This window comes from Colletotrichum gloeosporioides (genome assembly GCF_011800055.1).
Source record: "Colletotrichum gloeosporioides strain Lc1 chromosome Unknown consensus_60, whole genome shotgun sequence".
Taxonomy (NCBI): domain Eukaryota; kingdom Fungi; phylum Ascomycota; class Sordariomycetes; order Glomerellales; family Glomerellaceae; genus Colletotrichum; species Colletotrichum gloeosporioides.
The window spans coordinates 91,591-115,525 of NW_025544705.1; the positions used below are offsets into that span (position 1 = coordinate 91,591).

The 23,935-nt window shown below is 51.3% G+C and overlaps 8 protein-coding genes across 8 annotated transcripts; 1 reads left to right on the forward strand and 7 right to left on the reverse strand.

Moving 5' to 3' along the window:
* Positions 1-438: 438 nt before the first annotated feature.
* On the reverse strand, positions 439-2,319 carry GCG54_00013902 (Peptide-N4-(N-acetyl-beta-glucosaminyl)asparagine amidase A; the record flags this gene model as incomplete). Its single annotated transcript, XM_045413748.1, has 1 exon — positions 439-2,319. One exon carries the CDS (start codon positions 2,317-2,319, stop codon positions 439-441), a length of 1,881 nt encoding a protein of 626 aa, XP_045261827.1.
* A 4,619-nt stretch (positions 2,320-6,938) lies between these two features.
* On the reverse strand, positions 6,939-7,193 carry GCG54_00013903 (uncharacterized protein; the record flags this gene model as incomplete). Its single annotated transcript, XM_045413749.1, has 1 exon — positions 6,939-7,193. The coding sequence occupies one exon, from the start codon at positions 7,191-7,193 to the stop codon at positions 6,939-6,941; it is 255 nt and encodes an 84-aa protein (XP_045261828.1).
* Positions 7,194-7,208: 15 nt separating this feature from the next.
* GCG54_00013904 (uncharacterized protein) lies at positions 7,209-7,571 on the reverse strand (the record flags this gene model as incomplete). Its single annotated transcript, XM_045413750.1, has 2 exons — positions 7,209-7,401; positions 7,465-7,571. The coding sequence occupies 2 exons, from the start codon at positions 7,569-7,571 to the stop codon at positions 7,209-7,211; spliced, it is 300 nt and encodes a 99-aa protein (XP_045261829.1).
* Positions 7,572-12,007: 4,436 nt separating this feature from the next.
* GCG54_00013905 (uncharacterized protein) lies at positions 12,008-12,500 on the forward strand (the record flags this gene model as incomplete). The annotated part of the gene is made up of 4 exons (XM_045413751.1): positions 12,008-12,044; positions 12,151-12,191; positions 12,241-12,330; positions 12,387-12,500. The coding sequence occupies 4 exons, from the start codon at positions 12,008-12,010 to the stop codon at positions 12,498-12,500; spliced, it is 282 nt and encodes a 93-aa protein (XP_045261830.1).
* Positions 12,501-16,145: 3,645 nt separating this feature from the next.
* Positions 16,146-16,619, reverse strand: GCG54_00013906 (uncharacterized protein; the record flags this gene model as incomplete). The annotated part of the gene is made up of 1 exon (XM_045413752.1): positions 16,146-16,619. One exon carries the CDS (start codon positions 16,617-16,619, stop codon positions 16,146-16,148), a length of 474 nt encoding a protein of 157 aa, XP_045261831.1.
* Positions 16,620-18,168: 1,549 nt separating this feature from the next.
* Positions 18,169-19,474, reverse strand: GCG54_00013907 (uncharacterized protein; the record flags this gene model as incomplete). Its single annotated transcript, XM_045413753.1, has 2 exons — positions 18,169-19,100; positions 19,156-19,474. 2 exons carry the CDS (start codon positions 19,472-19,474, stop codon positions 18,169-18,171), a joined length of 1,251 nt encoding a protein of 416 aa, XP_045261832.1.
* Positions 19,475-20,228: 754 nt separating this feature from the next.
* Positions 20,229-20,939, reverse strand: GCG54_00013908 (uncharacterized protein; the record flags this gene model as incomplete). The annotated part of the gene is made up of 2 exons (XM_045413754.1): positions 20,229-20,674; positions 20,732-20,939. 2 exons carry the CDS (start codon positions 20,937-20,939, stop codon positions 20,229-20,231), a joined length of 654 nt encoding a protein of 217 aa, XP_045261833.1.
* Positions 20,940-22,048: 1,109 nt separating this feature from the next.
* On the reverse strand, positions 22,049-23,195 carry GCG54_00013909 (uncharacterized protein; the record flags this gene model as incomplete). The annotated part of the gene is made up of 4 exons (XM_045413755.1): positions 22,049-22,300; positions 22,356-22,681; positions 22,769-22,794; positions 22,849-23,195. 4 exons carry the CDS (start codon positions 23,193-23,195, stop codon positions 22,049-22,051), a joined length of 951 nt encoding a protein of 316 aa, XP_045261834.1.
* Between the last annotated feature and the right edge of the window lie 740 nt (positions 23,196-23,935).

Sequence of the window (23,935 nt, forward strand, 5' to 3'; positions counted from 1 at the left end):
TGCCGACCACTTCAAGTTTGAAGTCCTCCATCGCGATGACGGGACAACTTGAAAGCGGGAAGTCGCCCTGCAGGTACGCGCTGCGACAACCGTGTTCTACTATTAGCGCCAGTCAGGCAGTCGCCGCAAGCACATCTCGCAACCTGACGTCTAGGTCTACGACCGGAACAACAAGAACCCTGCGAAGTCGCCCGAGAAGAAGCACCCAAGAAATCGAGGACGGCGATGAAAACGACGCTTCCTGGCGCTCGAAACCCTCCCAGGGACGGATAGATGGTGACTATGAGGCTCCCTTTAAGAGAGATTCAGACAATGTTGTTTGGCCTTCGCGGACTCTGGCACCTTGGCCCTCTTACCAAGACGAAGAACGGTGGGAGCGACGAGTACGTACATTGTTGTAACCGTAGATAGTAAGGAGCCCGATTGCCTTCTATAGAGCTACGTGTAGACTACTTCATGGTTCGCTGTCACAGTGTTGTTGAATGCGCTCACATCTCTGAAGTACAACTCTTTCGTTGTCTTTCCATCCAAACCACTAAAGCCGAAAAGCTGCCTGGTCTGCCCAACCCCGGTGGTCACAGTATTGTCACCATACCGGGAGTAGTTGGCAGTTCCATTTCTCTCTGTTTCCAGCACACTTCCGACCCAAGCGCCTTTGAAGGCCTCGGCCCCGGTGGGAAAGACTCCATCTCCGCTCATCTCGATCTTGAGGCCTTGGTCAAGCCTGGCCCATAGGGTTAGGTTTCCCGCCGGAAGATACTGCGTCGTTGTGTTGCAAAATAGTGGGTATGAGAAGCTCGTCTCATATTGCCGTCCCGTCAACTTTGCCGCTTCTTTCCCGGTGATCAAGAAGGTATTGATACCGCCGTATCCATTCAAGTACAATCCACCCGCATTAGAATATTCTAAGGTTTGAGACCATGTGGCCGTGCTGTTTCCTTTCTGAGTTTTCAGTGCGGAAGAGATTCCAAAATCTCTCTTGACGGAAATCGTGTAGTCCAAGGTCTGATTGAAGCCGGTTGCGTTCTGGCTCAGGCTTTGCTGAAAGCCAATCATTAGTTCTGTAGAAGCCTTACCTAGAACGCCTGTTGTTATGCTTCCTTCGTCATCGAGCCACAAGAAGACCTTGCCGACGAGATACCAGCTGCTTTCTGTGGTGTTGGACAAGGTTGCCGTTTTCCCGTCATCATTGAGCCCCACAACCTGTATGCCAAAAGTGTGCTCTTTTCCGTCACATAGCAGCGGTAACCAGGGACTGATGTCGATCTCGTGGTCTCGTAAGTCAAACGCATCGATGCCGACAATGGGCCTGTGTAATTGCGGCACAACACCACCGGTGAAAATGGTTGGGTACGGCCAATAAACACCTGCTAGCATTCCGTCAATCAGGATCTGCACTTCTCGAAACGGCGAGTATCCCGGGTACGTGCCAACGTCTGGCTCGAATGCGTTAACGGCAGATTGTGGTACGTTGCTCCACCAAAACTCGTCATTGCCTTGAGCTTTCACGTTTGCCGAAAACACAGCTCTGTTCACATTTCTGGGAAAAGTTAGGGCGACGCTGGCATTCTCCTCGGGATAAGTCCAAAAGCTCGCGGTGACGGGGCTCTTCGCGGCGGATACCGGCAAAATTAGGTCAGCGGGTGGTTGCTCGGTTTCCAAGTCGGCTTTGAAAAATGTTGCGGTAAGGGTAGAGTTCAACAAGCCGGTGTAGATGTCGGTGATGACGTTGTCGAGCTGGAAAATCAGCGTCTGGGGATCCTTCCACAGCGAGAGATACGGGGTGACGTCCTTCCGCCAAGTCCAGGTAATGCCGTTTTGAGTGGGCTCGGCGGTGGAAGTCGAAAAGATGTTGACATTGTCTAGATACACGGTGCCCCATCGGTCGAATTGGCGGCCCTTGACTTCGACAGTGAAGTTGACGACGACGCGGTCGAACTCAATGTCAGGGGGCGTGTAGTCGCCCACGAATGGGGAGCCGTAGCTGTTGGCGAACTGGTGGTCCATCAGAGTTATGGTGACAGATTCGCCTTCGGCATGAAGAACAGGTTGAGCAACCTGAAAGCACTCCAGCAGGGGCGTCGTGGCCGGTGCAAGGGCGGGAGTGGAAGCGGAAGCGGCAGCGGCAGCGGTATCCATTTCGTAGGCAAGCCTCCCCATTCTGGCCAAACGATTCTCTTTGGCGGGGCTTCGGGAACCGATGGATTTGGCTTCATGCTGCAATGCGGGCTGGGCCTGCAGAACGGTGCCGTAGACTGATGCCGCCGTTGCGAGTCCGACCACAAGGGCCCTCAGCAGACGGGTCCCTGCGCATGACATGGTGAACGAGGGTGAAGATGATGCGGGAGTACAGTGGCTCGACTCTTGGCGCAATTGAGAACCATGGACGCGCGGGGCTTATGAGGGTGTTCGCGTTCGCGTGATACACACGGCGGCTGTCCGGCACCGGCGGAGATGAAGCTCGTGAGCGTAACAACAGACGAAAAGGGCAGGTGACGTTGGGCCATGATAAGGTGCCATAGCGCGACAGTCTGGGCCACCTTGATTGGCTCGGCTGCGTGGGGGCCGACTCGGAGTCGCTGCAGACGGGACACTAACGGAGGTACCCTCAGTAAAGGTAGGTAGGTAGGTACCTTAGGTAGTAGGTTCCGTAACTCAGTCGCTTGCTCGCTTTGGGGACGTGAAGATGAAAAAATACTCTTTTATTCGTTTTTTCTGCCCAGTCTTTTGCAATGCTTGCCCAGTTTAAGGTACTATCGTACACTGCGTCCATATCCTTGGTCCATTGCCCCTCGCAGCGCGCTTTCAGCACCAAGGTTAGTGCGCGATCGCCCGCCGATCGATCCACCGGGCTTCCGGGCCGCAAGTCGGAGAAGGCACCCGAGCTTGGGTGAAGCGCCTTGCCCCATGGAACTGAGCCGATCCGAATCCTGGCCGGCTTTGAAGAGCGCGGGACGCGAGCTGGACCGTCCTACACATCCCTGTCCTAGATCTTGGGGTCCAGGCTTCGGAACAAAACAGGCAAGTGAAAGTCTCTTCATTCCCGAAATCTCCCAATCGATGTTTCGTTGCCGAGGCGCTCCACTGTCGTGACCTGGTTTCTCTCAGACAGTCTTGTCGTTGTGATGCAGGCTGTTTCGGACTCAGTCCTCTTTGAAAGAGATAAATTATTTTATTGAGTATTCGTAGCGACTGTGTTTGCAAGAATCTGCCCTCAAAGACATCCAGTAAATGGCATCCTGCAGAGTTGAGCCCACTGCACAACTATTTCGTTACTTGATTATGCTCTCGCACTCGCATCAGCCTATGTTGATTCAGGAAATGACAATGTTCAACTCCGGGGATGAGGTATTCCATAGCCCGTGACTACCCATCCAGAAGTTAGTCTTTCCATTGTTATTTCGTTCATGTACGGAGAGAAATCATCCACAATTTCATGGACAACGAAGAATTTTGCGGTTGCAAACGGTATTCCTGGATGATCAGCATGCATGATCTGCCCACTGTTCTTGAAGTATAGTAGTAATGAACCCAGGACACACCAAAGTCTCTTCTGCCCACGAGCCTGCGCTAGACTGTGCCTCTTGATCGGAGACCCGAATCGGGATGAATAGCATTTGCCAGGACGAGGGAATGCGGACAGACCATCATTGTTCATTGTTCACAGGCTTGAACTCGAAAACCACTATCGAATGTTTTCGCCGAATGGAGAAAAACAACACAAGAAAAACTAAAGAAAGAAAGAAAGAGCCCATCAACAGGTAGATTCGATCCAATTCGAAAGCTATTACGACAGCTGCATCCTGCTTATATGCGTACTTGTCAGTCACTGTAGGTTGGCAATTGGACTTGAGTCGTTGGCCAAAACCCAGGGACAATCCCTACTCGGCTCTCACGGAGGGAAACAGGGTGGGTCAAGAACGAAGACGGATGCTTACAAGCGAGATTACTTGTGGACCCAACTGCACTCAGGGGCCATGTGCTCTCGACCTCCAGAACTTTTTCCTGCAGTCGTTTGCTTTGCCTTTGCAGCAGGTTCCGGCCATTGACTCTAATGGGACGCTTAGAGAACGAGCAGCTTTCCACTCGCGGACAGACCAAGAGAAGGGACAGTTTCACACCGTCTGAAGCTAACGCCGCGACCCCGCTGCACGACCTCAAGTGCTCACCCAACCGGCCCGTCTCCCGCCACGGCCCGGGCTCTAGCCCCGATGCCTCTCGGTCGCTCGTAGTTCCGGTTCCGGTACCGGTGCCGGATTCGCCAGCGACTGGAGGCGGTCTCGCTCCGTCACCGCTGCCGGCATCCACATCGGCGCCCGCCGTGACTTCGTTAATCCCCGACCACAAGGGCTGTCCAACGTGCGCGCTTCACCAGCTTCAACGGAGACACACTTCCTTGTGGCATGCCCCCGGGGGGACACAGAGCATCATCCAGCTCGTAGTACAATATGCTCGCCGACCGTGGGAACAGCCCACGCTCAATGACGAGATAAACATGCGTCGGGTGTGCTCGCTCGTCAACCAGTACGCCAATTGCAACGCCAGCAGGCGTATTACGTCATTGGAGCTATGCGAAGACTGCGAGGAAAGATATCTCTTTGAGATGGACTGATTCATACATCCTTTCACCGTAAGTATATGCCCAATCATTGACTTCAAGTTTGGTCGCTGATCAGTGATAACACAGAACTCCCTTTAACTTCTTTCAATGAAGTGGGGATCATGTGCAACTGGTTGGCTGGGCTGGTGGTTTATACTGTCGTGGAGCTCCCTTGGAATTCGCGATCATCGATCAGGAATTTAGAAGACGGTCGCATTTGGTGCCGCTGAATCACGCAACTCGCTTCTTTATGCAGATCTGCCGACTGCTCCAATCAATTCATTTGATATTTCTCGTGGATCATTAGCTCTGTTGCCATTTCGACATTGCTTACCGTGGCGTCTTCGTTACTTCGCTCATTCCGCTGTTCCGGATCGGTCCTATTCTTGTCACGAACGCAGTCCAGCTGGCACAGCGGTGCCGATTTTCTTTACCTCAAACCCCTAAACAAAACAACAAAGAGGTGACGTGTCCAACGACCGACGCTAATACCTGACTGAAAATTTTCGTTGGGCGCCTGGACATGTCGCGAGACCACCCAGAACCTTGAAACTGATCGCAGATAGGTCAATCTGCTATATCGAGGGTAACACAGCGTTTTGATTGCTCAGAGCGACTTCCTGTTATGGTTTGTATGCAGCTAGTGCAGGGATATTTCCGCTTTAACCGCCAACCAACAGAAATCTGAGAAGGCTAGGATGCCGCAAAGCGGCGCAGTCACCCCTTCTTGGAGTCCGGATATAGACACAGGTTGGTTTTCCCTGACAACTGAGCAATCATAGGCCTGCCCATTGGTTATTGAAAGCTGAGCCCCAACTTATTGGATAAGATTGCCCGGTCCGACGAACAACAACCTACCACTTGACATCCCCTCCTGCGCTCGTCTGCCCAGAACGCCAAACGCTGCCACCAACTCACACAGTGAGCTGTGAGTTGTGAGCTGTGCCAGATCTCCACCATGCCTGCCCTTGGAAGCGAGGATGCGGCGTCAGCGAACATAGCCAATAACCTTGTCTTTGTATCTCTTTCTCATCCTGGAGAGATAACAGCATGCGCTACCACGATCCGTTCCCACGCAGCTCGGACCGTCCATGCTCGTCGGCAGAAGTCCGTCAAGCGTCACCATGCTCGTCCCGAGAGTGAGAACTCGGATGACAAAAAGCCAAATTCGAAGACCCTGGTCAAGCAACGAGGGCCCATACCTCAACAATATTTTCAATCCATACTGTGGCCGAAGGAATTCGACCCTTTCGATTCGTTTCTTAGATCACTGGCTCCAAATGAGGATAAGCTGATCAGGGTTTGTAAGTGGCAGCTTCAGGATGAATCTGGGCTTCTTTCCTCTAACCTTACGGTCTAGTCGTTCAGCATCGAGTGCTGAAAGCCATGTCATACCTTCCTGATCCAAAGATGTCTTATATATCAGATCTAGATAGGTTCTGGCATTGCGTCACGATGTACTGGGTTCAAACGGCGCTCTGGGACAGCGGCATGCTCGATAGCTTGTTTCTCTTGACCTGTCGGTATATAGCCGGCCGCGCTCCGGGCTGGAAGTCAGGATTCACACATCAAGCGCTGCATTACAAGCGAAGGTGCTTGCGTGAGATTGAGCACTCGGAGTCATTTACTGACCACGTCATAACAACACGAATGGCCCTGGTAGCCGATGAGGTACGATTTTACCCTCCTCCCGCATGTTTCAAAGTCTCAATGTGCTGGTAACTGACACGTCCACACAAGACAATGTTTGGAACCTCGACTCGGGTGGAGCGACATCTCCGAGAGGTTTGCGACCTGCTGCGGACAAGAGCGGCCAAAGAACGCAGAGAGGTCGTTGCTTTCAACAGGCGCTCGGGAAATGTGTTAATAAGCTATACTCAAGGATGTGGTGGGAGTAGTCTTGGATCCGTGGGATGGAAGCTTCCAGATGCAGCTCCAGGTGATGAAGGTGAAATCGGTTTGGTGTTTTACCTTGGCAATGGGGATGCTTCGGCTGTGAATTTCTTTGCAAAATAGACCACTAGCGGTTTCAACATGGGGCTCAAAGGGGAGGTTCAGTGTCAATCAGTGACTCTTGATGAATCATCTAGAACTTTGGAGAATCTAAATCAAGGCCACTTCTGCGTCTTTCGTGATGCAACCAGCCTCTGAGATAGATACAACTGATTCAGTCCCAATCTCTCTTTTGAATGTCAAAAGTGCCTTCAGCTCCCAATGTCCAGTGAAACTATCGATCTAAGTGCGCGTAGCACAATCCCTTGACCCCCTGACCAAGCCGACGTCTTCTGCCAGATCTCAATCGAAAATGGACTGAATTGTGCTGTGCAGCGCTTAGCATTCAGATCTTCTTGAACCCCAAATCCTTGATCTTTCTCGTTGTCTGCTTGAACTTGCTTTGCGTTGGGGTTTGTGGGGTAACCAATGGGCCAGTGACATCTCCATTATCGCATGCGAGGTCCAGTGGCTTCTTCTGGCGCAAGTATAAGCCGCGGAGACCAGAATGGCCTCGAAATAAAAGATCTGGCTCAAAAATACTATCGTAGTCTGTTTCATCATCATTGAAGATGTCCTCGTCTTTGTTGCCGTAACGCATTCTGCAAGTCATGCTCTAGACAACTTGGAGGAATTGGGTGACGGTCAGTGCGGGGTGAGCGAGTGCTGCGGTGCTGTTCTGGCCGAGAGCCTTAGATAGCTGAATTGCTTTTGCGATGGGACTGTCAGTGTTGCCATCTGCGCTATTGTGTTGGTCGCTGTCGAAGTCGCTCTTATCTGGGTTGAGGGATGGATATGTGTAGTTGGACCTGAATATCATCAGAAAAGTTCGGAGAGACGGTCCGACGGATGGATTTGGGATATTTCCTCACCTTCCCGGGCATTGAAGTTTCTGCTGGAAGGAATTCTCGTGGTCGTGATATGAGATCAGGACGAAATCGTCATCATAGGAGTCGCAAGCGGTGATGAGACGGACCATGTTGATGTTTTTCGAGTGAGGATGCTGTGTAGGGATGATGTCGTCGTTGGCAAATCTGCCGCCGATTGTTTTCCAGCTTATCTTCCTGACGTTGACGAATTTGTAAAATGACGGGAGTATAATCTGAGCGAGACCTTTGCGAGCGACCTGGAGTGAAGTGGGTGACGTGATTCAGTGAAGTACTTGAAGGCAATTCCAAATTGGGGGCAAGAGCGAGGACACGACCCAAGTCGCTCCTTCCTCTCTAGGTAGGCTTCTTTCTCTTTCCTGATCTGCGCTTTACCTAGTGCTTTGTCACTTGCCTCCTCTGGCACTGTGAGTCAAGGTGGTGGATTCTAAAGCGTACGGTGCCTATAGTACACAGACACACTGCGCGACTCCTCAGGCAGTCTCAAGATTTGTGCCCAATCGAGATATTGCTAAAAGAGGAGGGGGGGCAGAAACATGCGCGAGCAGCAAAGTCACTAGACCCAGGGATATTTACACAGTGCACAACATAGGTTTACTGTGCCGAGCTATTCCCACCTTCCCGTCAAACGACCAGCAGGACGCGCAACGGACTATCTCAAGATCTTCCTTTCTCAGATTTCAAACCGCACCAACTTTCCCCTCCGACTTTTTTGACTTCTGCTAGAGCGTTGAAGCTCATGCATACGAGCAGTCGCCGCATAACAAATACCTTGACCCATATTCTCTGTTCCTTCCAAATACAGCGAAAGTCGTGGACTTCCTTCCATAAGTATCCCACAACTAGCACTGTCGCCATTCGACCCTACAAATCTCGAACGATCCAACCAAAGTCTCGCAAGTCACAACGCCGTCATGAAGGAGACCAGCAGCAGTGCCTTCGGGAAGTGGACGGAGAGGTGGGAGAACGATGTCGAACAGGCCAAAGCAGCAGAAGCTTTTCTCTCACGTCGAAGACTTGAGCTCAAAACAAGAATCACCGCAATCCGCCGCAAGAGGAAGATATTTCTTAAGAAACAACAAGAAAAGAAGCATGTCAGGCCCGAGAAGCAGGCTGCCTCGCTTGTGCCAGCTGACACACGGGATATCAAAGCACTGTCGGTATCGATTTATCTCTGCAGGCACGACAAACGCTAACTCTTCATGGAACCACCAGGCCACGCGGACACCGGTCGTCACGGTCCAAGAAGCCTCCTCAGAGCTTGCTCAGGACGGTGCTGGGCGCCAAGAACCGTAAGAACATCGATCTTCTGTTGGTCAGCAGAAGAAAGCGTGCTCAGAGAGAGAATGTGACTCAGAGCCAAGAGAGCGGCGCGGCAGCGAACTCTTGATAAACGTAAGAGGAGGACATCGTAGCAGGTCTGTAATGGGCATCTGGACTGCAGGGTTGATGATCTGGGCGTTTTCACATGGCGATGTCGTTGTGCTCGAGTTGATATTCGGTAGGTAGTTGGGGCAGCTGAAGTTGACGAGCTGCGGCTGCTAGACACTCAGTCATCAGTGCGGAAACCAACTTTTGCTCCCACACTATTGCTTTGCTGCGCTCGCTTTTCACGAAAGGTCAAGTGCAAAAAAAAAAAAAAAAAAAACCCGAGATAAAAATAACTTTATCGTCCAAAAGTTGGTTTGTTCGTTCTACCCGCAACACACAAGGCTTTTCCCACCCCCAAATAATCAGCCCTTCTGCTCGTTACGATATCTCAATCACTACCGTTCCTTTTCATACCATTCATCGAGTTCAAATATATCCATAATGGTCTCTCTTGAGAATACGACTTCGACCGGCAGCGCCGAACTTACCCCTGCGCCCAGTCCGCAGAAGGACCACGCCTTGATTGAATGCTCGTCGGAGGATGAACTCGCCACGAGCCCTGTCACGCTTGGGGCCCCCTCGAAACGTGCCTCGAGTTGCAAGAGGCGTCGCAAGACCCTTCTCGCGGCGCCTACGCCAACATCTTCAATCTTCTTGCGTGATCCGCCCGCATCACCTACCCCCATCCGCCATCCAAGACATTCAGGCCATGCGCGAAGCTCTAGGGTTTGTACAGTATTCAATTGGCTTTATTTTTCTTGTCACTAAAATTCTTCCAGGCCTCTGCAAAGACCCCGCGCAAAACTACCGCGGTCAAGGAGCCCCTCAATGACAGACCTACTTTCCAGAGTACTCCCACAAAAGATGCTCGCCCGTGGGACTACGACATCTATGACGTGATGACGGCGCCGGAGATTCCGCCTCTCTCCTCTCCCACTGCAGACTTCGAACTTTACGATGCCGTCCAAAGCCCCAGCTCGCCTGCTTCGACATCAACAGCAGCTGCCCAGGGCCTACGCGGCAGTATTGTATTCACGGCCGCAGAGATCTCTAACATCATCCAAGATCTGGAAGATGTCGTAGCAGGAGCACTGCAGGGAGGAGACGAGAGGCTGAGAATGCATATCAGGATGCTGAGGGAGCGTCTTACGGAGTGAATATGACAGTTCTCGTCCGAGTGGAGACGGTCGAGCCGTGCGGAGCGCTTCAGGGGATTCGACCATGGTGGGATGAGGGCCTACTGGCTTGGGATAAACGGACCAATGTCGTGCTGGTTTGAAAGGTCGTTTACTCAAGTGTACACACCTTTACCGTCTTGAGATGTCTCTGAATAATGTCCCTCAGTCAGGCATAATGCCGTCCATGGTTGTTGCGGAATGCATTTATGAGGTGGTATTGGCCGCCTTCGTCGGAGACTGCAGTTTTGAACGGTTCCTTTTCCAGTGAACAGTTGCCAGTAGCTTTCCACCATCTCATCAGTCAGCAAGAGTCAGCAATGCTTGTACGAGCCCCCATGGCGATGCAATGATTCTCCGACGAGACGCACATAGTTCGCCTCTTCTCGTTCCTGGGATGTTGCTGATGCCGACCGCTAATTGAGCTAACACCAGTCCACGAGTAAGGTTGAAGACTCCAGGTCAGCTGGATCTCGCGGAAGGGCGCGAAGTGTTCTTGTCCCTGTATAGCGTCATCGGCTCCGCTGTGGAGCATGCCAACGCGGGATCGGCAACTTCTCGCATGACCCGTAATCTCAATTGCCGGGTCACAATCGGCAAGCACCGAGTCGGCCTTGTCGTTTCAGGGCGGCCATCCCACATACCGTTTGACGCGCCACATGCCGTAGCTCACGGACGCGGGACTGACCTCTTTTGGCGGTGATTCCGGTCTTCGGGTCCCACAATGGCGGAGACGGGGGCCGCGGGTCTCGTTGCCGTTGCCCGGTGTTCGAACATTCTGGCGCCTTTCTACGCATGACCCTACAGTAAACATAGTCTATTCAGATAGTCGGTTCAGATATTTCTCGGTTTTGACCCGCTGTAGCCCTACAAACAAACAAACAAGAATCGGAGATAAAACCAAAAGAGGGAACTCCATCACCGTCAAGCATAATAGTAGGATAGTGCTGATGTCTACTCGCACGTCCACATGGTGTCCTCACAATGATCCAGACAAGACTTGTCGGATCTGAGAAAGTATGAGAATTAAGCCTACCTCATTCGATCTTGTCTGACCAAGGTAGGGCAGCAGACTGCTTGACCCCTGTGTACCCCACGATTCCCGAACATCCCAAACACGCCCACCTTGTCATGGCATGGTACCACCAAATGCGGCTATGTTACCACCGTATCACCACAGCCTCTAGAAATCGTTGGTACGAAGTAGTTCAGGAGATTTAGGCATGTCCGCCGCATGAACAGTCGGTGTTCAGATGACTGGACCCTAATTCGCATCGTATGTGTACGGGATCTTGACGTCCGTTTAGTGGAAGCTATTTTCAACAAGTCGCTAGTGGAAAGGTCCCCGTCGCGCTTTTATTGCACGAGTTACTATCACGTATTTTCTCTAGGCTGAGTCTCTGAATGATTTGAATGCGTCTCGACAACGTCTTCGTGGAGAGATGTTGATGCCAGGGTCAAGAATAGTCCAGCTGGGTCGAACTTGTGGACCAGCCTCAGTACACGACGGACCCCTGCCCACCCCATGAGCATCCCAGATCGAGCGAGTTAGCCTTGAGCTGTACATAAGGCTCAGTCAACAGCACCTTGTGTTGACCCCCTTTTAGGATCTCATCCGACCCGGAGATCTCCAGCCATGGAATGGAGATAGAATGGAGAGAGTCCGGTGGGTCAGTGGAACTTCACGACTATGAGTCGAATCATTCTTGGTTCAGAGAGAGAGGGCTATGCGTCGGAGGCTGAAGCAATTTATCCAGATGTTCGCGAGTCAATAGAACAATGATTTCACATAGCCCGCAAAACGGCACCATGAGGACTGTGTATAAATAAAGAGGCTTGCCGCCAACTTAATGGCATCTTCTTCACCTCAGTCACTCACCCACATTCATTAATAAACCAATAGTCCCAACTCATTTATTCACTCCAAGTCTTCACTCTCTTCAGATCTTTGTTCCTTAATCAACACCTTCAATACCACAAAGATGCAGTTCTCTACTATCTTCTTTGCTGCCGTCGCCTGTGCCACTGGGTAAATCACCTCACTGAACTGGGAGGCACAAGCCACGATTTTACGGATATGGACTGATTTGAAAATATAGCGCCGTTGCCAACCTTCACACTTAAGCTTGGTGCGTCACCAACGGTCTCCAGGACAACGACCCCAAGGTATGGACGCACTCTCTGAGTGAGATTGTGTTGAAATTAACAATCACAGAACTCCGACGCCACGCAGGCTGCCTGCGCCCAGTACAAGCAGAGGCACACCGGCAATGAGCAGTGGGACATCTGCCCCGACTGTGAGATCGTGAGCACTGTCATCCAAACACGTTGAATAACACTCCAGCTAACGTGGACCAATAGGGCGTCAAGGACAAGGACGTCCAGGTCTGCAACTCATCTGCCAAGCAAATTGGCGGTGACGAGTGGGAGGAGTACTGCATCCAATTCGGGGCTGAGAAGGGCAAGGCCAACTAAGTCTCTCACTCAGATGAACAAATCACGGAGCCAGGAGTGTTTTCAGGAAGAGGACTTTCGGTAGAGATTGCAACCCACCTTACCTTAAGACTAGATGAATGATAATGGGTTGCAAAATGATGTGGACGTTGGTGATCAAACAGTGACAAAAATGGCCATCCAGTCATTGAATGCCCAAGGTCTGCTCTCTTCAACCGGCCAAGACAACACAGAGTACCAAGGCCGATCGGGAACCCCAAAACGAGTCAACGATCCACGTGAAAACTTGGCACTCCAGGGATCGGATGACTAACTAACGCATACCGAGCGGTGTGTAGCTGAGCCCTTGAGATATATAATCTTGGATATCAGAGGACGAAGAATAGCCAAACAAGGGCGAGAAGCGACATATCATTTTCAGTGAGGAGCGCAGCCCCAATCTCAGGCTTCTCATGGCCGAGACAAGACTGATGAGGGACTAGACTGAGACACAAACCAGCCCGCAGGCAACGAAGCGGGGCTCTGCGACATGTCTGTGCTGGGCACTATTGCTTTTGACCACCTCACAGAAAAGAGTGCGGAGCTGAAAGCACGGGCAAGCCTCTGAAAGGGGCCTTTTGCTTTAAGGGTCTTGATAGAACCGGGGTCAAGATTACCGAGGAAGCGTCGCTGTAGCTGCCCAGACTCCCTCTTCTCTCTTTTCTCTGTTTGTATTGTCTTTATGCGGCTGTTTGAGATTCGAGTCCGTATTGTTTGCACCTGTTGATCCCTTCGACCGATGATCATTCAAGCCCGCAAAACCACCCACAAATATGTTCTCACAAATACTTCGTTCAGAACGGAGATTATTAGTTGAGAGACATTTGCTATGTGAAAACAGTCACATTTGAAGCAATAACATCGCAAATTTCTCTTCAGATGGGGAGAATCCTTGGTTTCATGCCATGAAACGAAGGGTGCAGCTTGAGGACATGAATTTTGAGTAGACGCAGTGTATTGAGCATACCCCCTTAATTGACATTAAAGGCCCAAACGATTGGACTAAAGCAACTGCCTTTTTTTCACTGACCCTTAGCAAGTATTGCCCTATGACGCTGCTACGTCTTGTCCCCTTAGATATCGTCCTTCTCTTCAGCTGCTAGGGTATGAGCAATGCTCAAGTTGATTAGTGAAAGGGTAAAGCATCATAGAGAGTGCTAGGAAAAGGCCCAGGGGAGAGAAGTGTAGCTAGTAGCTGGCAAACATGTTTACCAGCCTCAATCTATGGGTTTTTGAATGACGGCTGCCCCGACGATAACGGTTATAGAGACCCACGACCAACTAGAATGGCTTCGTATAGGCAACAGCCAATGTAGATAGTGTTCTGACGTTGTCTTTTCTTCGGTCAAACATACTCATCGGTGCTGGAAGTACCACTGCTGTAACAATTTGGACGAGTAAAGTCTATTTTGATGACGCGTCACCATATCACTAGCCAGGCTTGGAGTCTTGGCTGTCTCTCGTCAAAACATCCAAAGGTGATGAGAATTACAAGGTAATCAGCTCGCAGGTCCGGCAGGCATAAGATTGCTACCACGGCAGGCTGTATGTAAGCCGGGAATAGTTTGCTTCACTTACTTATGCTTTGAATCAAGGCATGACGCACTGATTACTGGTTTTCTTTTTTTTTTTTTTTTGGCGGATCAGGGGTCTCAGCGCCGGATACCGGAGAGGGGGTTGGAGGTCTCAGCGGTGTGTCTCAAGCCTCGCCATCGATTATGACCGGACAGCGCGACAGCCAAGCACCGCCTGCAAGGGTGTTTTGTGTGTGAGTGTGGCATGTTGTGTAACCTCACCCAATCCCTCCGACTGGCTCCTCCCAGTCCTTCGGTGGGGTAATGGGAAGTTGCTTATCTTTGCTGATCTTCTGTTCTCGCCGAAAGTAGCGAGCAGGCCGTCTTCACTTTGTCTCCATCGCCGAACCTTCCCCTTTCGTCATGTTGAAACATAAACATTTCTCATCCATAGCCCCTCGCTCTGTCGGAGTGAATTGGTCGCCATTTGACTGGTTGAGAAGTTAGCTTGCGGAGCTGGGTCCGATAGGTCCAATGCTGTAAGACATGCCTCCGAAATAGTCGCGTTCAATCGAGCGAGAAAAGAGAATCTTTCGCCCCGAGTTCTGTCTAATTACGCACCGCATGTTGACTGCTTTTGTTCAGATACATTGTCGCTTGAACAGGGAGGAAGAGACAACAAATCGACCAATGAAGTCGATGACAGAGTCTCGTTTTCATATCACATCGCAGGTGGCCCATTTTGGCTTGATAACTCGGGCTCGCATTCGTGCATCTTGTCAATACGAGGATTTCCCTTTGGCCTTCATAAAACCTCGCCATTTACCCGTAGCTTTGAACAAGCATTTATTCTTCACGCCTTCGCTCGCTCCCCAACGCATCCGAGACCCAGCCATATCGTCACCAACGTACCGATCTTGCCTTCGGACTCTCTTCAGTAAAAAGCGCCAGGTTTTATAGTGATTGTCAACGTTCGTTACCCTGAAACATGTCGAGCTCGGCGCATGATTACTACGATTATCATGAGGAAGGCAGCCCGTCGAGTCCCTCATGGTGGGACACGGTCTTAAATTCAGATGAATCTGGCCAGGGAGATCGTCAGGAACAAGAGGCATCGTGTAGTCCATCCAGCTATGCCAGCGGTGGCAGCGGCCTCAATGATTACTTTACACACACCGAAGTCATCCACTGCCACCCACAGGAGCCAACACTAGACCTCAACATCAAGCAAGCTACCAAAGCCCAACTTGAATGGTTTCTGACTACCCATTGGGGCCAGGATGACTGGCTACCCATTCGATGGCAAGATTCCTCAAGTACATGCAGGACAGTTCTGGCTCAGTTGGCACTGTCAACCAAACTATGGCTGCGTCACCAACCGCTCATACCATTGCCTTGGCTTTGGTATGAACATTCGGATCAGAATTTGTGCGGTGCTTTTCTACGTGCCATCCACCAGCGCAAACCTGGGACGGTTCCTCTGCTCACAGCCGACAATGCGAAACGTGCTGTTCAGCTTTTGAGGTCCCAATTTTGGCACAAGACGAAGATCAATCCATCTGAAAAACGATATCTGGAGGACCAGGAGGGTTCCGGCCACACATATAACATAGCAAGTACAGCCGCTGATGGCTGCACGCATGGCTAGTCTATGTGGTGCCAAGAAAACTGTAATATATACTGATGATGGTTGGTGGTAGCATGTCACGGGCGACATTGTTCGTTCAGATCAAGTCTAAGCAGACGGCCCCAAATATCTAGGAGATGAATCTGAATCGTAGCCTTTCATTTGGTCAGTAACGGAATACTCATAATATCTTCCAAAGCCTAAAGTCCATAGAGAGCTCTGTTCTAGTGTGTTCTCAAACTGAGGACTTTGTTGTTCTTCTGATCCCATTTCTTTCTGCCTTCTTTAACATTTATCTTAGCTTGTGGACGGTCTTCGATATTTTGACTCCAATTTCAAGAGAGTTTTGATAAAGGCGGATAGGGCAGTGAAGATGATGATATAAGAGACTAGGACTAGAACGATGAGCATAACATGGGGCCGGTATAATGAAATTTTAGTAAATAGAATCTCATCCTTTGTAGTAGTAACAGTAAAGCCCTTGTTTCAAAGCAAGTCTGCAACGTCTTTTCCACCCGCCTCCATCAGGTAGACATCCCGTTCGTGTTCCTCCACAACGAATCTGCCTTCCTTGATCTTGAGAAGATAATTCAGCACTCTCTCGATCCATTCCCGGGCCACCTTTCCCCATTTAACCATGTCGTTTACATTCATTCTAGGGCCGTTCAGATGGAATCTCAAGATTTTGAGAAAGCCACGATAGTTTTCGGGGGCGGTGAAATCGTTGTAGGACGTGGCCGCGTAGAGGTCGTCGGTGAGGCCTGTGGCTTCAGCTTGTGGGCCATACTTGCATCGCATGTGTCGAGCCCACCTGGCGTTCTCAAGATCCTCGCATAATTCGACGGATGACGATCTGCCCTTACGCTTTCCAATATGCGCAGCAAGTGCGGCGTCGCTGATGCGTTTGTCGGTGGGAATGCAGCGCCATTTCTGGATGAACTGGCGGGAGATTGTGTTCATGGTGTTGCCTTCTGTTGTTAGATAGGTGTCGCTGTTGAGGGTCTTTTGATGCAGGCGGGCGGGCATACCTTTTCGGCGATCGCTTCAACTCTTGGTTTGCTCGGCCTTTCTAATCGGACGATGTTTTTGTAGGTGAATTTTCTGCAAAGTGTTCGGCAGAGATGGGCACATCCTGTTGTTGGTTGATGATCCAGGTTAGTTCTTTTCAACATCGCCGAATGAACCGAGATAGAATACGCAATCTTACTGGCTCCTTCAAATTTCACCCGTCCATTCAGTATATCTCCGATTTTCTCGCTTGGTCGCCTTTTTCAAATGCTTTTATCATTGATTATGAACAAGATGCAGTTCAGAGAGCGGCACGGCCTGGGCTTGAAAGCAGGTCCAGCAACACTGCACCCTGCCCTCTTTTTCCTTTGGGCAAAACCAGATCCCCCACCACCTTCCTGACGCTCTGAAAAGTCCGCAACGGAGCCTCCAACGTCTTGAAAAAGCTAGCAACACTGCTGAAAATTGCTTGGCATCTGTTTCATACCTTACTGATGCCAATTGTTGTTTTCCACAAGCATGCTCGCATTTGCTTCAGCTCAAATACACTTTTCTGTTCCGATTTCCAACATGGCCGATAAGATTCCCAAAGCCGGCGAGGTCTCCTTTTCTGCAATCATCCTCGCCGGGAACCAAACAATGAGAATTTCAGCAGTCCGCCAAGAAAAGAACAATTCCCCAGTCCAAATCTATCCCAATTTCTGCGACTCGTTGAACCTGCGCGAGTCTACAATTAACGTATTCCCTGATAGGCAGCAGATATCGGCAGAATTTGCAATGACAGGCCTGCAGGAAATCGAGGCACGAAAAATCGAGTTCCAACCTATTAGAGAAGCAATCGAAAGGATCCGGGTTGCGAAGGTGGACGGATCGTCAGTCGGGGAGAAAAGCCAACAAGGAGGTCCAGCTCTGCAGCTCCAACTAAGAACATCGCTGTCGCCAAGTCCGACACCACCCCGAGCCGCGTCTTGCGCTCCAGGCACACCCTGAACGTATGGAATCTGCTACCGCCATACCTCGAGCGCCTCATCGTGGCTTCTCAACGACCATCGACAGACCTACACGGTCGCCCGACGTCAGCAAGAAACCAAAGGCCGCGAAGGCCGGGTTGGATGCCGCCATGCATGTTCTCCGGAATGCAACGATCAATGGTCTAATGCATCTTACAATTTCCAAGCGACAATGCCTTCGTACGCGCCACGGGCCTTCTGAACCTGAATCCATCATTGACGAGACCACAAAGATTCGAGCGGGAGGTAAGAGGGAAGGAGGTTCGCCGAACATCCACAGGAAGCCATCGTCCTTGGCTAGTGACAGGCCCAAGCGCATTGACGAGCGTGGATGGACATGAATTGGAGGTTGCCAAGTGGAGACAAAGGGTTCGAGAGGACATGGTCCAAAATATGTTTGAAGTATCGGAGATTTGCTTCGTGGTATGCTAAGAGAAGCACATGCTGGCCTATGACCGGAAATCCATTGTGATAGAGCAGAGCTAAACCATCTAAACCGTGATCACTTCCATTCCACCCCATTCCAGAGCCCGAAAAGTGCCTGCATCCTTCATTCCTGCCACATCAATACCGATTCTAGCAGACCAATCAATGTCCTCTAGTTCCGCCAGAGTTTTCTGTCCGTGGGTTTGTTTGAATGTCCCACGGAAGATGAGGAAGACGCGAGCAACCGTGTCAGGTCGGGGCTCGATCTCCAAATGAGCAACCTTCTGAAAGTCTGATTGGGGCACGAAGTCGAACGCAATATCTTGACCCCTGTCGCGGATTTTTATGAACTTGGGCAACCAGTACACAATGAATTCGGTGCGCATAGCTGGTGTCAATGTCAGGGTCTGCAGGACCTTGTCGAGATAAGGCAGAAAGTCGTCGAAGGACAAGATGAGCGCGGTTGGTCCCTTAAAGCAAAGGAGAGGGCGCTGAGGGTTGAAAGGAAAGTCAGCTACAAGTTCCGGAGCGATGCTATCGCCTGCGATGGCCTCGGCTTCCCAAAAGAGGTAGCTGCACTCCAAGTTCGGCCCTGAAGCTTCCAAAGTCTCGAGCGTGCCATCCGGGCTGACAGAGACTTGCCACTTGGCGCGGGATTTGCCAGAAAGGATGGCGGGCTCGACGATTGGATAGAGAATAGAGAATTCCCAGTGCTTTGTGAGGGTGACGTCTACGGTGACGGCGGAGAGCTTTGCCGGAGACATGAGGTAAATGGCAGGCTTGGCCCCCCGATATGCCAGGACGAAATGAATCGAGTCGTTGTTCTTGACTGAGTAGGAGGCCAAAGTCCGAATATCCGTCATTTGCTTTCCCTGAAAGATGAGTCGTTGGCCTTCGGGAGGCACGCCCTCACTTTCATAGAGTAGATTTTTGAGCTCCGCAACCGAAGCTGAGGCTTTGGTGTCTACCGTGATGGTCTTGCCAGTCACTAATGAATCTACGTAAGCTTGTGACGAACCAAGACATCGGGTGGGGAAGGAAGACATAATTACATGTTTTGACGTGAACAGCGAAGCTTGAGGTCGGCTGAGGGGCTTTCCCAGTCTTCGTCCGCTTTCTCTTTGGCCCGGGGTCCGCAGTACTCTGTGAGTGCAACTTGGAGAAGAAAAGGATGCTTTTGTCGGGGATGGCGTGGTAGGCAGTTGGATCAAGCTCGACCTCTTCGTCCAGGAAGGGGGGAATGAACTGCACAAGCAAGTCGGCATCTCCTAGATTGAACTCCGCACGCGCCTTCTGGATGAGCGACTCATACGAGTTGGGAAGTCCGATGAGGCGGCGGCGATGATCAAAAACGATGATGACCACAGACATGGCGAGGCTAGTTGGTCAGCGTAGTCGTGGAAGAATATGCGTCAGAGGCTGCAATGACAAATCCAGACTGTTGACGAGAAGGAGGACTGTGGTGAGGAGGGACACTTGCGATGGGGAGGTCCAAATTGATGGTAAGCCCTTGTGGAGATGATTGCCCAAAGAAGAGATTTCAGTTGTCCGGTATAAGTTCAACGAAGCCTGAAGGCGAGGAGGTCCTGTGGCGGGGAAGGAACGGCGAAAACAAAGCTGAGTGTCGTCGAAGGTTCAAGGCAGGAAGGGCCCACGCAGACCCGAGTACGTTCTGGAAGTAGCCACCAGCCCATTCTGCTGAGTATGGTCATGGAATACCGAGTAGAAGCAATCGTGGCAATAGAGACGACGACAGCAAAGACAACGACAGTAATTTACATTTCGTCCTCAGCTACGTTCTTTGACAGCGAGATTGTTATTTAACGCACCAAGGTCATATGCTGACAGGAAGCGCGAACGATCAATATTCTAGGCAAATCATGGCATGGGTAACCATCAAGATTCCATTCTATTGCCCAGAAAAACTCTTGGTACGATAGAAAAGCACAGCGAAGCAGAGATCCCGATCCATCCCTGAAATTAGACGCTCGCTGCCCGTAAACCAAGTACAAACGTTCTAAAATATGATGCTTCTTGCCATGGCTGTCTCCCCAAAAGATACCCTTCATCCATTTGGGCGATTCATGATCCAAAGTTTCTGTCCGAGTGGTCCGCCGGGTCTTGATCAGTCGTCGAGGCTGACCATGCTCGTGGTGGTGGGATCAATGTCGCAGCCAGAAAACAACTCCTGCAGCAACCTTTTGCCGCGTTCAATGAGCAAGTCGTTTACCGGGCCGTTCCGAACCAGAAATGTCACAGCGGCATAGTCGCGGCTCGAGGTAGTCGTGATCTTCTCGTTTCTGTGAATGGCTGGAATTTGCAGGCGGACTTGGGTTGCTGCGGTAGGTCTGAATGGACTAGTCGTTGCTGTTTGGCGATCGAAAGCGGAGGATCGGGGGCGTATCTGGGCCGTGGTCTGACGCGAAGATGTAGCATTGTAACGATTTGCCTGGGACTGGATACTGGCAACCTCGTCATCATCGACATCGAGCGCAACTACCGAGTCGTCTGACGAGGAGTTGGGTAAGTCGTTATCATTGTTGGTGGTAGCGTATAATCCGTCAGAGCTATCTGAATTCGAAGGTCACGTCAGTCGTCGTTGCCCAGAAAAGTTGTGAACAGGCATACCGTCGTCAGTGGAATGATAGCGAGCAGCTGTCTTAGTCTTCCGCACAGGACGAGTCACTCGAGCGGGGGTTTGAGGAGCCGGCGCAGGACGCGCGTAGGGTGTCGATCGGTGAGGCTTCCCAGATTGAGGAGCCTTCTTGGCCCGGAGCCTAACCTTCTTGCCCGGGTCGGGGGGCTGGATTTTGGCATGTTGCTTCTGGCGAGACATCGTGTGAGCCAAGCGCAACCAATCTGGTGCGAGTGGGGTTCCTTGGGAAGGAGCAAAGCGTTGAGCCAATTGAGGTTGAGAAGAAGTAGTAGTGATCATGGATGTCCGACGTCCAGTCGAGTTCTGCGGCTTTTGAGCGACGAGTCGGGAAGTTGCCAGACGGGGCAACAATAGAGTGAGAAAGAACGAGTTACCCGCCTAGGAAGGTGCCTGCCTACGGGTCTCCTTCAACGTTCTCAGCCGCTTCTTCTTTGTGCGGTGCCGAATTCCCTGCCATGCTTGGTCCAGGCACCCACCCGACTGTCAACATGAAGATACAACGCTCTTTCTCAGATGAGGTCGAGTGTTCCCAGTGGCGTCGAGATCTGTCTTTCAATCCAGCCAGCGACTGATTTCGTCCGCCATTCTTGATTGCCTTGTCCGGTGTCTGATTATTCAGTCACTTTTATTCGGTCTCCGATTATTCATCTGTCATTGTTCTATTGACCACACTACGATTTAGTTTCATACAAAACTATCACATGACATCCAACTGCGAAAGAGATGACAATAAGTCAGGCGCCATGCTCAACTGTGCATTGCGACTGTTATTAAAACTGGGCGGCAAATCTCCGGATTTCCGCTTGATAACAACAGACCACTTTTCTGTTGAAATACGTATTGAAACCGTTTCCTGAAAGAGATTCATCGTTGATGTTCGTCTCATCATACTCTGGTTCTCGAGTCTTCCGTCTTTCCCAGCGCTCCGCTGTTTCCATTGGCCGAGTCCTGGGCGTTGTCTTCGCCGTCATCGTCATCGTCATCGTCATCGTCGTCGTCGTCGTCGTCGTCGTTGTAGTCGACTCTTAGCCCAGGCCATTCTTCCTCTGTGATTTCAAGTCTCTGCCGGCAGTGGTTCGTTGTCCGTGATGACCCGCCAGGGCCGTACGTACGTGTCTCCATCTGGACCTCGGCGATTGGAGTCGGAGTCCGGAATTTAGGAGGCCTTCTGTAGACGGAACCCGTGAAATCCGAGGCATGGCTGCGGAAATCGTTGCTAGCTGGTAGAAGCCCCCAGACGACTCTTCTCCTTTTCATTGTAATATGGCACCTTTGCGCATTGAACCAATTTAGGTGGGCAAAAACTTCTGCGAGTCGCTCTCCTGTTCAGAAAAGCTCTGCGGGAAGGCAGCGATGCCGGCTACAATGGCGATTGCCATGAAGCAGAGACTGATGAAGACCCAGATAAGGCCCCAGCATCGAGATGAGCCGCCGTATCGCTGGGCAAAAACGCTTGCATCCGAGCTGTTTACTTTTCGCATGATGAGGTCGTCGCAGATATCCCAAGCGGAGTAAAGAGCGGACATTACTCCGAGGAAGAGCTATTGCCGTGTTAGCTTCTGGGAAGTTTGGTCCGGGAGGTCGGGCACCACTCACAACAACGAATCTCAAAGCCTGAGCATGAGCAATGAACCAAGCCGCAACAAGCAGCCCGACAGCGAGAAGAACCGTCAGAATAGTGAGCCAGTCTCTTTTCCCCCACCAAAGTGTGAGTAGGAAACAAAATCCGAGGACCATGGACGCGATCTTGGATGCGTTGATGTTGAAGCCGCAAAAGATGAGCAAACCTCCGATGAGCGACGAACCCAGATAACCAGCCGGCAAAGTAATAGCTTGAACACCTGCAGATTGAACCGTTAGCCGACCGTTTGAATGAAAGCGAAGCTTGATTAACGGCCTCTGCCATCCGTCCGGAATCATGGCTGTTTGTGGTGTTCTCGACACCACCACATCTGGATGAACTGCATCGCCAGCATGGCAAAACTCATAATAAAACGGCTTGCACTCACCGCCCTTCATAAGGGTCTGGCCCCCTCTGATTTTAGTTATCAGCAAAATGATATTTCGTGAAGCTTTTGATGATACTTACTCGTTGGGATCGAGGGTGATAGATACAACACGACCACCGGTACAACACGCGGTGATGGCGTGGCCAAACTCGTGAAACGCTACCGTGAGCATCTTAAAAGGCCAAAGGATATTTCGAAGATACGGAACGTTCCAAAGAATAGCGATGGCGACGACGTATGCAGCGATAACACCAAGGGTGACACCCTGAGTTGAGTTGACACTTAAGTCACGGCGAGCCAATGCATGGTGGGTCGCGCGCGCGACTTCTGGCGCAGCTAATATGGCTGCCCTTTTCCATACCATAGTAGCGACATTACTGGCGCGAGCAAGCGTTTGTCGCGCCGTCGTTGGGTTGACTGGCGCCATGATGGTTCGGCGGATTGGTGAGAAAGCGAGTGTAGGTGTGTGCGCGAGAACGAGTGTTGTAGCGATTGAGGAGCAGCGGTTGGCAGGCCAAGGGCTGAAAGAGAGCAAACGGGAAAGAAGACAGCTCCTTAGCAAGTTCTTCTGGAGGGACCGAATGACTTTTAAAACAAGCGATCGTCAAAGCAATGCACACGCAAAAATACGTAAACAAGCATTACGCGGCGGACGCGGGCTGGGCTGAGGCTGGGCTGCACTCCCCCCGTAATCAGCCCCTGTTTCTCCCCGGGCCCCTTTTTTTTCCTTGCTGGCGACCAGAGTGCGCTGCACTGACGCTGCTGTCGCCTTACGAAGAAAAGGTTTGGCAGACGAACGGCCCCACCCCGGCGTCCGGCACTGGCCTGCACTGCCACCATGCGACATGTGCCGACGCTGTGCTGAGTGGCTGGGGCTGCCCACGGCGGCGGCGTTGGCCGGCTTGGGTCTTGGAGATCGGGTGAACTTGCCGGCTATTTTTAGGGAAGGCTTGGCCCAGCGTGACAGCTTTAGGGAGTGGCTAGTGCCGCGGCTGGTGCTGTGGCTTGACCAACGCACACGCCAATGACATAAGCAATGATTAGATAAGTCCACTGCCTTGATCTGTGCGCAGCAACGGACGAGGGGACGTGCACCTGCCTCATGCAGTTGGGCGTTTTAGCTTCCAGAGTTTCACCCAACGGAAAGCTGACGTCCCTCTGCTCCTC